Here is a 12,855-nt window from a genome sequence, read left to right on the forward strand (position 1 = left end):
AACCATCTTGTGTGGCAGGGATTATTCTGTGTTAAGTGGAGGAATAATCTGAATGCTAGCAAACCATTTTCCCAAGAGGGGGCGGAGGGAAGTTGTCATAATTTGTCCTGATATGCTAGAAGCAAAAGTGGTTAAGAGGTTTGATGGATTATTGAGCAGCATTAAAAATGGAGCAGGCTTAATGCTTTGGCGTGAGCAGCAGCAACACCCTCCATCTATGGGTCCCAAAGCCCTTCCCAAACACCAGTTAATTGCCTGGCAGCTCCTATAGACCAACCTCCCACACAGATGGACATAATAATAACAACTCGCTTTCATTTGAAGCCTGTTTATTTTAGTCAGGAAGCCTCTCTGGGTTTCTGGGAAAGGAGGGCCACATGGCTGGGGCTGAGCACATGAAAGGCACCCTGTTCTCTGCAGACGATGGAACGGCTCAAGGTAGGTGATGCCCAGGTGATGGCACGGGGAAGGGGATGGGGCTCTGCTCCACCCTTTGCCTAGGTGTCAGGAAAGAAGAAGAGAAAGGTTCTGGGTTGAGAACACATTAATAAGCAGAGTCATCCTATCCTTTGGAATAAAGGTAAAGGGACCCCTCACCATTAGGTCCAGTCATGACCGACTCTGGGGTTGCGGCGCTCATCTTGCTTTACTGGCCGAGGGAGCCGGCGTACAGCTTCCGGGTCATGTGGCCAGCAGGACTAAGCCGCTTCTGGCGAACCAGATCAGCGCACGGAAACGCCGTTTACCTTCCCGCCAGAGCGGTACCTATTTATCTACTTGCACTTTGACGTGCTTTCGAACTGCTAGGTTGGCAGGAGCAGGGACCGAGCAACGGTAGCTCACCCCCGTCGTGGGGATTCAAACCGCAGACCTTCCGATTGGCAAGTCCTAGGCTCTGTGGTTTAACCCACAGCGCCACCCGCGTCCCATCTTTTGGAACAGCCACAGCCAAAAAGATCTTCAACTCCGTATGATGGCGGGAGAGGGACTCTGACAAGCTTCTAAGCACATAAGCAGAGGCCTGGATCTTCATCAGACCCAAGGCCCTCTTTGCCAATGAGGACAGTTAAAAGAAAGTATTTCTTCCCACAGCGAACAGCTAAAACTGTGTATCTGAAGAAGTGTGCATGCACACGAAAGCTCATACCAAGAACTAACTTAGTTGGTCTTTAAGGTGCTACTGGAAGGAATTTTTTTATTTTGTTTTAGCTAAAACTATGAAACTGCAGGAGGCAGTGATGACCACCAACTTGGATGGCTTAAAAAGAGGATTAGGCAAATTTATGGAGAGAGGGAAGGCTACTGGGGGTGCAAACTTGAATAAAATATTGGGGGGCAGTTAAAATAAACCCTGTCCCACATAATCAATCACATAATGCGATGCACGCACACACAACATTTGAATGGGAATCCCCCTCAACTTGGGAAAGGATGGCCCCCTCAAATATTTTATTGGAGGGGCTGAAGCAACCTCGGCTGGAGCAGTTGGCTCCTATGGGGCAGGGGTACCAACTTGAGTAAAATATTGGGGGGAGGCCAGGTAAGCCCTGCCCCCGCACAATCAATCACAAGATGCATAATCAATCACACACCCAATCTGAATGGCAATGCCCATCAACTGGAGGGGGAGCTGTCCCCCTCCAATATTTATTGGAGGTTGGCGGCAAAGGGACCGCGGCCCATAGGAGTTGGCTCCTAAGGGCGTGAGGGTTCTTGTGCTCGGATCCTGCATTTGGCTGTGAGAAAAGGACGCTGCCCTAGGCAGGCCAGCACCAAGGCTCTTCCGCTGCTCCATTCTCAGAACAGGGAGCCCCCTACCCACCAGGGGTGCCAACCTGATTTTTTTTTTTAATGGGGTGGGGGCAGGTAAACCCAGTCCAGCATAATCGACCACATGACACGGCGCACTGGCACTATTTGAATGGCAACGCTCATCAACTTGGGGGTGAGGGGTGCAGCCCCCCCAAATATTTTATTGGGCGACTGAAAGCCCCTCGACCCCTTGGAGTTGGCTCATCTGCCCCCACAGCATTACCGGAAAGGGAAGCCTCCTCTCGCCTACCCAAACCTGGGATCTGATCCTTTTGGCAGGTCTGGCCCAGCTAGCCGGATCCACGGCAGGCGGCGGTGGCGAGGCGCTCTGCACGTGCTCGGGGCTGTGGGCGGGGCGACGAGGCCCAGCCCGTCCCGCCCGCCCCCTCGCCGCGCCCCCCCTCCAATCCCGCCCCCTCGCGCCGCCCCGCCTGGCCTCCCGCCCCGCCCTCGCCGTCCCTGCGGCTGCCATCCCGAGCGCGAGCTGGGCCAGCCGGCGATGGGCAGCCGCGACGCGGAGCCGCCCGGAGAGCTGCAGCCCGACCCCGCCTGAGCCTGCCTGGATCAGTAGCCGCCGCCGCAGGATGGGCTAAGGCTCGGGCCCTGCCGAGGCCAAGGAGGAAGCGAGCAGGCAGGCGGTGAGGAGAGGAGAGGAGCCCGTCGCCCGGGCGCGTGAGGCAGGCTGCCGGCCGCGCTCGCCTCCGCCTCGGCTCGCGCCTTTGTTCTTGCCCGCCCGCCCTCGCCGAGGGGGCGGCGGCGGCGACGACTCCTCATGGGCAGCGCGGCCGGGGCGCCCGGGGCTGAAGCGCCGCTGCTGCCTCTGCGGACACCCTGCTTCCTCCGCCGGGGGATGAGCGCCCCCCGCCGCCGCCTCCTCCTGCTCCGCCGCCCGGGCGCGCCGCTGCCGCCCTGACCGGCCCTCGGGCCCCCGCCGCCGCGATGGTGGACCCGGTGGGCTTCGCCGAGGCGTGGCGCGCGCAGTTCGCCGACTCGGAGCCTCCCCAGATGGCGCTGCGCTCGGTGGGCGACATCGAGGCGGAGCTGGAGCGCTGCAAGGCGTCCATCCGCCGCCTGGAGCTGGAGGTGAACAAGGAGCGCTTCCGCATGATCTACCTGCAGACGCTGCTGGCCAAGGAGAAGAAGAGCTACGACCGGCAACGCTGGGGCTTCGCTAGACCCGCCCGCGCCGGCCTCGACGACGACGACGAAGACGAGGGGACGGCCGCGGCCGACGACGGAGACGTCGGGGCTCAAACGACCGGCCAGGCCAGGCCGCCGCAGCCGCCAAGCGGCAAACCCCACCACCACCACCACCGGCCGCGCCCGCCTGCCCTCCGCAAGCTCTCGGCGGCGCACAGCGACGGCTCCGAGGCGGACAGCCCGACGCAGCAGCCCGACGGCAACGGCGAGGCGGCGGAAGGGGGCTCCCCGGCCAGGGCCCGGGCAGCTCCCAGCAGCGGAAACAGCAGCAGTAGCCGCCGCCAGCGCCTTCTGAGCGTCTCCTCGGAGAAGGAGGCGGGCGCCTTCGAGCCGGTGGGCAGCCGGGAGCGCGGAGGGGGCGGCGGCGCGGCCAGCAACGTGGCGGCGCTGCGCTGTAACTTCGAGCGGGGGCTGAAGAAGTCGTTGACGACGGGAGCGGCGGATGGGAAGGAGCCGTTGTCCGCGCCGCCCTGCTCGTCGGACAAGCCCTTCTACGTGAACCTGGAGTACCACCACGAGAAGGGCCTGGTGAAGGTGAACGACAAGGAGGTCTCGGACCGGATCAGCTCGCTGGGCAGCCAAGCTATGCAGCTGGAGGCACGTAAGAAGCTCTTGCCGGGGCTGCGCGGCCGCTCGACCGAGGCCTGCTTCGGCGACGGCGACTACGACGACGCGGAGCTCAATGCCCGCTTCCTCAAGGACAACCTGCTGGACGGCAACGGCGCTGCCCGCTCGTCCTCCGCCTGGCAGGCCGCCCCCTCGGACTTCCAGCCCTACCAGAGCGTCTACGTCGGGGGCATGATGATGATGATGATGGCGGCGGCGGCGGGGGGCGAAGGCGCCGGGGAGCCCGGGGGCAAGGGCGCCCCGCCGACGCCGCTGCTGCGCGGCCACTCGGGCGCCGCCGTCGAGCCGGAGAAGCCGCTGACCTGGCCGCGCCGCTCCTACTCGCCGCGCAGCTTCGACGACATCGGCGGCGGCTACACGCCCGACTGCAGCTCCAACGAGAACCTCACGTCGAGCGAGGAGGACTTCTCGTCGGGCCAGTCCAGCCACGTCTCGCCCAGCCCCACCGCCTGCCGCCTCTACGGCCGCGACAAGAGCCGCTCGCCCTCCCAGAACTCCCAGCAGTCCTTCGACAGCAGCAGCAGCCCCCCGACGCCCCAGTCCCAGAAGCGGCACCGGCAGCAGCAGCAGGTCGTGGTCTCCGAGGCCACCATCGTGGGCGTCCGCAAGAGCGGGCAGATCTGGCCCAGCGACGGCGACCTGCCTAGAGCCTCTCTCGACAGCTGCTACCACCTCGGAGAGGCAGGTGGGTGGGAATCTCCTTTTGTGTCCTTGTTCTTCTTCAAGAGGGAAGGGGTGTCTCCCTTTTCTATAGCAGGCAGCAGTGTTGAAATTCCTGACAATGGTGTATGTGGGGAGTCCCTTTTGTTTTCTGATGGTCCCTTTAGAAGGGGGGCGGGTATGATTTAGCCATATAGCCGAGAAGGGGGGGTGGTATGATTTAGCCATATAGCTGCCTCTTGACTCTGTGCCTGGCTGGGTTGGGGGAGTTTCTGACCTCCCACTTTGGACAGCTTTGTGATGCCTGGTCTGGCCCACTCAGGTGAGGTCCTCAGGGTGGACCTTCTCCTCTGCTGCCTGCCCTTGGTTGGGTCGGTGGTGCCATCCTGAGGCTCCTTCTCCTTCTATGGAAGCTGGGAAAACTCCATCTGGGGGCTTCACGTGGTCCTTTATCTCTTGGTGGGAGGGAGGTGCCAGGATGTTGGGGTGCCCAAAGGATCCTCGGCTCTAGAATGCAGATGTTAGGGTGGCGGCAGTGGAGGAGGAGGTTGTCCAACTCAAGTGGCCCTTGGACCAGTGGATCCTGCCTCTTTAGCCTGGTTGGGGGGTTCTGCTGTATTGCTCAGAACAACAGGAGAGCAGGGTACACCTGAGCCCTCTCCTTTTGCCTCCTGATTTTGAAAGACTTCATGGACTAGCCCTGGGCTTTAATGGGCTGTTCGGGTGTCCTTGTGCTGCCTTTGAGATGTTACGGAGTGTGGCTTGGCTTGTGTGATCCACGGGTCACCTGCACTCCAAGTAGGTGCTCTGCTGCTGAGCTGATCCCTTCCCCCAGTGTTAACAGGCATGTTGTGTTTTGAGTCAAAGACCAGATTCTACCTGTGATTCATTTTTGCCTGCAGTCATCACATGGTAGATGTGCAGTCATCGCGTGATGGGCCCGGGTGTGTGGATGCACCTGGAAGTCATCTGGCTCAGCCTTTCCCCAACCTAGTGCCCTGCAGCTGTTTTGGACTACGGTTCCAGGCCGCCATGGCCATTGAGGGGAATTGTAGCTGCAGGGCACCCAGTGGCTGATCCTAGCCCCTTGCACTTTCATTTAGGAACCTACCTGGGTGACCTTTCAGTGGGATGCTAGCTCATCACCTGCAAGGCTGGGCATGCTACTTTCTTGGGCCTGAGACCACTATGCTCCTCCTTGTTTAAGTGTCTTACTTTTAAGGAGTGTGTCTTCCTGGCATAAACACTGGCCAGGTGTGTATTGTGTGTCCAGGCAGATGCTGGACTTGATGAGAGCAAGACCGCTTAGGAGTTGCGTGTACCTTTCTAACAGACACTGGCTTCCCTTGTCCAGTTCTGAGATGATGGACAGTGGTTGTTTCTACTGGAACTTGCCCCTGCAGCTTGCCAGGCATTGCCACTGGACCTCTGCTTAAAGAGCAGAGCAGGTTTAGCAAAGCAGTAGCTGATTCTGTAGAACAGGTCTAGCAAAGGCCTTGGATAATAATTTATTATTGAGTTATAATCTCCTCATGCTTCCAGGAAGTGCCCTTCAGGTAGCGTACGGCCCCACAAATTCATATCCTTAACAAGTACATGGGTAATGGGGACAGCAAAGGACATGAAAGTGTGGGGGGGGGGGCAAAACATTGCATGCTGACAATCATTCTAAAATGATAGGCATTTCTTTTTAATATTGATGGATGCTGGAGGTGCTGAACTGGAAGAAATTGTGGCCTCTGGAGTGAGGGTCCAGATTGCTATATATATATATAGATCCTTCACCTTTGTCATTCCCAGAGTCAATATTGTAATAAGGAACAGCGCCTGACATTTGCAAACAGCTAAATTCCTGCCTGCTTGGCTGGGCTTCAAGAGGCTCTCAGAGTAGAGAGGTTTGGAAGCTCTCAAGGAGAGTTGGGATCCTTCGTCCTCCTAGTTTGGCATTTGTTAATATTTAAATGCAGATAGAGTTTCTGAGTCTCCTTTTCCTGTCTCTCATTTATCTTCCCACCACCCCACATTATATTGGGAGGGGGATTGTTTGGGCTCTGAGCTGGCTTTGGCACATGGAAGGCGAAGGCTCCTTATCCTCAAAGTGACCTCTCCCCTTCCTCCCTCTCTCCCAGATTAGAGAGCCCTCAATTTCTTTTCTTCTCAAGACTTGTGGATCTTGTGCGAGAAGCAATGGGGGCGGGGATGGGAGAGGGAGGAGGCTCAACCACTGGTCTAATCTGAACTGCAGCCATCTGTCCTGTGATGATGCTCTTTAGATGTCTGCGAAGCCTCTAGAAGCCTCTCCTCTGGCTTGCAGTTTCCTGGGCAGGAACAATAGGAGGGGAGGGAGGGGAGGGTGTCCAGGCCAATGCCTCCAGGCCCTCTCTTCTCTTTCAGCTGCCTGGGCTGTCCTTGCAGAGAGGCAGGTGCCTTTTAAATGGGTATTCCCTCCTCCACACACACAAAGCTTTTGCTCTTCTAGCAGATGAAACCCTGAAACTGTGAGGCACCAGACCTGGTTCCCCAGCAAGCCCAGAATTTGTGTGTGTGTCTGCAAAAAAGGGTCATGTCTCTCCATCCCACAGAAACAGCAGCGCAGTACCTTGAAGAGTAAGCCTGGTGCAGGAAGAAAGGGCCCCTTTCCACCATGGCATTAACCACATCCACTGTTTTATTTTGTCTATGCTTCCACGTTGTTGTTGTTGTTGTTGTTGTTGTTATATCCTACCTTTCTAGCAGACCGGGGCTGCTAAATTCAGCTTACACAAATTACAACAAGAGAGATGAAATACAAAAAAAAAAAAAAAAGCTAAAAAGGGTATAAAAGATAATGATTAAGGAGAATTTAGAATTAAGGCAACGTTAAAAACCAATCTATTAAAATTCAGGTAATCAAAAACATGTGCTGCTCCTGGTGGTTAATGATACAGGGGAAAGACACCTTTGAAACAATTAAGGTGCAAAGCAGCGTAAATGTAAAAGGGAAGAGAAGCCAGAACTATGAAGAACAAAGTGGGTGGCCTCTCAAAATAACCTGAGCAGGAAAAGAGGCAAATCTGCCTCTGGGGTTTGTTTTGACCTTCCTTTGCTTGAAGGTAGAAAGCAGCTGGTTGTGAGGGGGCAAAATGAAGTTCTGTAAGGCAAGATCTCAAAGCTGGGTCTGCTACTGAGAAGGCCCCACTTTCCCTGGATCCCTAAGGTAACACCAGAACCAGCTGACATGGAAGGTAGTATTCTGGACCCCGGTATGTTTAGGACTTTTACAGGGTAACAACCAGCGCTCTGAATTGTGCCCAGAATTGAAGCTGCGGTAAAGCAGGAGTGAGTTGCATACTCTCCACATCTGACTGTGATCAAGAGCCTGGCTGAACCAAACTCCTTCAGAGGCAGCCCCACATCGAGTGCATTGCAGTAGTCCAGGCGACACGTAAATAAGGCCCACATTCCCGCAGCCTGATTGGACATCTCTGGGAATGGGTGTAGCGGGTGCATTAGCCTCATTTGTGCAAAGGTGTTCCTTGGCACTGATGAAATCTGGGTATTTAGGCTCAGAAAATGAACCCCCAGAAAATGAACTTGGGTCTTCAAGCACAGCACAACCCACATCCAATGCAGATTGAACTGTCTTCCCTATTGGCCAGGAATACCTTTGACATGTCTGGATTAAGTTTCAATTTGTGCGTTCTCCTGGCGCCATTTTGGATGGAGGGTGAAGTCTCAACGTCTTCAGGGAAACCTGGAGTTGAGATGCAACCATGTGCTCAAGTGTGCTGCCCGAAAATGCCCAGACACCAATATGGGGGGGGGTATTCAAGGAGGTCTTTTCTAAAAAAACAAAAGCTTTCCCACCAACTCTTTTGGGTTCAGTGGACCGATGCTCTGTTGTAGAGTGGCATTTGCCACCCCACCTTCCCCACTCAGTCTGGCCCTCTCAAGGCAACTTTTGTAAGCCAGGAAGGGTTAAGTGCATACGTGGCTAGGTTCCAAGATTCCCGTTCACACCTTCAGATTGCACAAACATCCTTCAGAACTGGGTGAGCAGGTGCCGAAGTGACCTGCTGCAAGGGTGCAAACCGTTTTATCTGCAGAATGCCTCGTAAACTGGTCACCATGAGGGTTCTTCAGTATTGTCTTGCAAGAGATGTCAGAGGCCCTGGAAAAAGCTCTTCTGGACAACTCTGTCCCTCTGCAGTGGTGGCAGAGAAGCATGATCCTTCACACCCCCTGGAATAATCCCTGAAAGGGTATCTTTTCTGCGTTCCCTCAATACTTTTATGCCCTCATGGCTCCCTATTCATATTCTCAAGATCTCCAGGGAGCCTGTTTGGTTTTGCTGAGTGGGTCGTTTGAGGGCCATTTTGTCAACTGTCCATCCAGAAAGTTGGACAGTCCCCAAGACCCAATGGGAAGTGGTAGGCATTCGCCAGTCTCTTTATGGGAGCCGTCATAAAAAAGGTAAAGGACCCCTGGACGGTTAAGTGCAGGCAAAGGTGACTATGGGGTGCGGCCCTCATCTCCACTTTCAAGTAGACAGCCTTCCAGGTCATGTGGCCAGCAGGACTAACCCGTTACTGGCACACGGAGGACCACGACAATAGCCAGAGTACATGGAAACGCCGTTTACCTTCCCACTGCAGTGGTACCTATTTATCTACTTGCACTGGTGTGCTTTCGAACTGCTAGGTTGGAAGGAGCTGGGACAGAGCAATGGGAGCTCACCCCGTCGCGGGATTTCGAACCACCAACCTTCTGATCAACAAGCCCAAGAGGCTCAGTGGTTTAGACCATAGCACCACCTGCTCCCTAGGGAACCTTCTTAATCGGTCTTCAATTTGACCCTGTAGGGGCAATAATCATATTCCCCCTAACAGTGAGAATCTACTCCTGTGGCAGAGCTGTAGGGGACCCCGCCCCATAATTGCTGGTTGGGGGTGAGCTACACAGTGGCATACATGGTTCTCACTCCACTCTTAATCCCCACAACAGCCGTGTGAGGTAGGTTAGACTGACTGGCTCACCCAGTAAGCTTCATGGCTGAGCGGTGATTCAAACCCAGTTCTCCCAGGTTCTAGTCTGCCACCTTAGGATGCACAGGGTGGGGACTCATTTATTTGTCCATGTGCTTGGTTCTCCCTCCTTGGGCTTGGTTCATCACTGCTTTGAAGGGTCTCCAGTGCCATCTCACTGGTTGCGATTTCCTTTTCTGAGCTCTTGGGCTTGGCTGTTTGTGGGCAGGGGATGCCCCACCCCTTGAATGGTTGAAAAGGGGGAGCCAGCCCCCCTCCCACAAGCTTTGATGATAAACCTTTGGGGAGAACTGGAGGGGGGCAGTGTTATTTTTCTCATTGTATTTTTAAAGCTGGTGTGTGCTTGCAGGGGCAGCGGCTTCAAGGTATTCAGAATGCAAATCCCTCCAGATCAAAGCTCGTCTCTGCATTTGGCTGGGGCCTCAGAATCTGCAATGTTCTCCCACTTTATTTTGTGTTATAGCATTTCAGATGCCAAGCTGGGGGCAGTGTTAGGTGTTCTGACTGCGGATTTTGTTATAGTGGGGGTTGGTAGCAAAGCTCCCCTCCTCCAGCTTTCCTCTTTCTCCTCCATTAGCTGTGCAAAGAATATGGAGTAGCATAACCTCACAGAAAATATTTCACATCCTTCTCTTAAATGACATTTGGCTCTCCCCATATTTATTTACCTACTTAATTTATAGAGCTGCCCTATAACAGAAGAACTCAAGGAAGCCAGTGTGATGTTGTGGTTAGTGTCGGACTAGGACCTGGGAGATCAGGGTTCAAATCCCCACTCACTGGGTGACTTTGGGCCATAGCTGTCAACTTTTCCCTTTTCTTGCGAGGAATCCTATTCGGAATAAGGGGATTTCCCTTAAAAAAAGGGAAAAGTTGACAGCTATGCTTTGGGCAAGTCACAGCCTCTTAATCTACCTTGCAGGGTCATTGTAGGGATGAACAGAGAAGGGAGCTGTGTATTCCTTGGAGGAAAAAGGTGGGATATACCATATTTTTTGCTCTATAAGACTCACTTTTTCTCTCCAAAATTAAGGGGACATGTGTGTGCGTCTTATGGAGCGAATGCAGGCTGCGCAGTTATCACAGAAGCCAGAAGAGCAAGAGGGATCGCTGCTTTCACTGCGCAGTGATCCCTCTTGTTGTTCTGGCTTCTGAGATTCAGAATATTTTTTTTCTTGTTTTCCTCCTCCAAAAACTAGGTGCATCTCATGGTCTGGTGCGTCTTACAGAGCGAAAAATACGGTGAATGCAATAAACAAGCTCTTCTACTTCCCTACTTAGGGAAGCTGGAGGGGCCAGCCAGGTGGAGATGCCAGTCGCCCAATCTCCACGTGGTCGCAGTTGGACTTGCACCAGTCGCAAAGCGTGCCTGGGCAATTTCTCACACTGCTTCAAAGTGCTACGGCAGGTGGTCATGGTCGGGATCGCTTTGCAGCCACTTGCGTATCAGGCAGTAGAGGGCCGCCACAGTTTAAGGAAGGATACTGAAAGCTGGAACATGTGCAGAGGAGGGTGACCGAGGTGCTGGAAACCAAGCCATATGAGGAACGGTTGAGGGAGTTTGTTGTGTTTAGCCTGGAGACTGAGAGGTGATACGATAGCTGCCTTTAAATACCTGTAATGTCAGATGAAGCAAGCTTGTTTCCTGCTGCTCCAGAGGGCAGGACCGGAACCAGTGGATTCAGATAACGAGAAATGAGATTCCGGCTAAACGCTATAAAGAACTTTCTGACCGTAAGAGCTTTTTGACAGTGGAACTGAGGCTGAGTGGCCACCTGTCAGGGCTTCTTTAGCTGTGGTTCCTGCATTGCAGGGGGTAGGACTAGGTGACCCCCAAGTTTACAGTTTTGTGCTTCTCCACATGCTGTGATTGAAGGCTATGATGTTTCCTCCTCCCTGTGCTTCTCCACAGATGGGGGGAGAAAGTGGACTGCAGCAGCACTTATAGGGGGGCAGTTTCTGGTGGGGCTTATTTGATTAACTAATTGTATCAGTCGTAATTGGTTTATTAGCTGGTTAAATCTGCACCCATCGGCAAATGGATGAAGCCATTGTTTGAAAGAGGAACACTCTTTGGAGAGGCAAAGAGAGAAAGGGAGGGGGCAGGGAAACCCATTCATTCGTTTGTTTGCTTGTTTGTTTGTTTGTTTGTGCCATGGCCCAGTAGCGTGCACGGCTTTTCCTTATGTGCCGAAGGTCCCATCGGGGCGTCTTGCCTCTTCCACCCCCACCCTCCAACCCCCTTCTTTTCATTCTGAAGAAGCCAAACCAGTTTCCCCTTGATGACAAACAGGCTGGAATTCACACCAATTTTTCGGGCTGTTGGGTGGGTGGATTTCCAGTCCATCCGGCTTTGCTTCTTTTTCACGTGTCCCCCACACCTCCTCAGTGCGCCATTAGAAGAATAGACTTGAAGAGTTGGGAGGGACTCCGAAGGTCATCCAGTCCTGCGATGCAGGAATAAAGCAGCTGGGCCACCTGACCACTGTTCAGAAACCTCCAACGAAGGACAGCCTGCCACCTTCCGAGGTCGTCCGTTCCCCTGTCGAACAGCTCTGGCCCTCAGAAAGTTCTTTCTGACATTTAGTCAGGATCTCCTTTCTTGTCATTTGGTTCCAGAGCAACAGAAAACAAGCTTCCTCCATCCTTCATGTGGCAATCCTTCAGGTATTTGAAGATGGCTTGCTCGCTTGGTCTTGCAACTGGCTGGTGGCCACAGACTTCACTGGGTGAGACCCAAACTGTGGCTTGCTCTGTTCCAGGATGGGCAGCCATCACTGGGGCAAGAGGCAGCTGTCAGTGGCCTGGCTGGCTGGCTGTTTGTCCAGTCTATTCAGAAAAGCCAGTCCTGCGCAGAGAGAGGTCAAGAACGGGGGGAGGCCTCTTTTTGGGGGCAGGGGAAGCTGTGTTTTGCAGATAACCTGATGTAAGAATGAGTGTGCGCGAATGTGGAATGCTGCATAGTCTTCACAATTTGTTTATTTAATGCATTTTTACTCTGCCCTTTAGTCAAAACAAAGCTTCCCAGGGCAGCTTGTGAGTCTCAGGAGTGTCAGGGCAATCCCTGCCCACGGGCTGAAATGTGGAGGCCGTTCTCATCATCCGCTGGCATTTGTGGGGGCCCTGGAGGACCCCCCTCCTTTCTCTCTGCTGCCAGGGCTGGGCTCTTTCTCTCAGGGAGGGCTGAGATGTCGGATGGGCAATAGGCAGGGCTTGTTGGGGGTACCTGGACTGCCAAGCAGTTGAAAGTTCTGCTCCAAGCCAAGTCAGAATATGTGACCTGGACAAATGATTGGTTTTGAATTTTGAATTTCAGGGGGTTGGGCTAGATGACCCTTGGGGTCCCTTCCAGTTCTATGGTTCTATGACACTTTCAGTGATTTCTCAGTTTGCCTGTAGTCCTGGTTTTGCTAGCCAAAGCACTGACATGCCTCTCCCGACTGGTGGGAGTCTTGTTGAGCTCCTTGGCCATTGAAGCTAGTGATTTGCACACATGTGTGCTCTCTCTTTCAAAAAAAGAAAGAAGGAAAGT

The 12,855-nt window shown here is 54.1% G+C and overlaps 1 protein-coding gene across 1 annotated transcript in view; it reads left to right on the plus strand.

Moving 5' to 3' along the window:
• Positions 1 to 2,278: 2,278 nt before the first annotated feature.
• The window catches only part of BCR (BCR activator of RhoGEF and GTPase), a 97,196-nt gene continuing 86,619 nt past the window's right edge, over positions 2,279 to 12,855 (plus strand). The window contains exon 1 of the mRNA XM_083716888.1: positions 2,279 to 4,324. Within this exon, the coding sequence (XP_083573014.1) occupies positions 2,752 to 4,324 (1,573 nt within the window). The 5' untranslated portion in view covers positions 2,279 to 2,751. The remainder of the gene's footprint in view (positions 4,325 to 12,855) is intronic.

The sequence above is a fragment of the Podarcis gaigeae genome, assembly GCF_964106915.1.
Source record: "Podarcis gaigeae genome assembly, chromosome: 16".
Taxonomy (NCBI): domain Eukaryota; kingdom Metazoa; phylum Chordata; class Lepidosauria; order Squamata; family Lacertidae; genus Podarcis; species Podarcis gaigeae.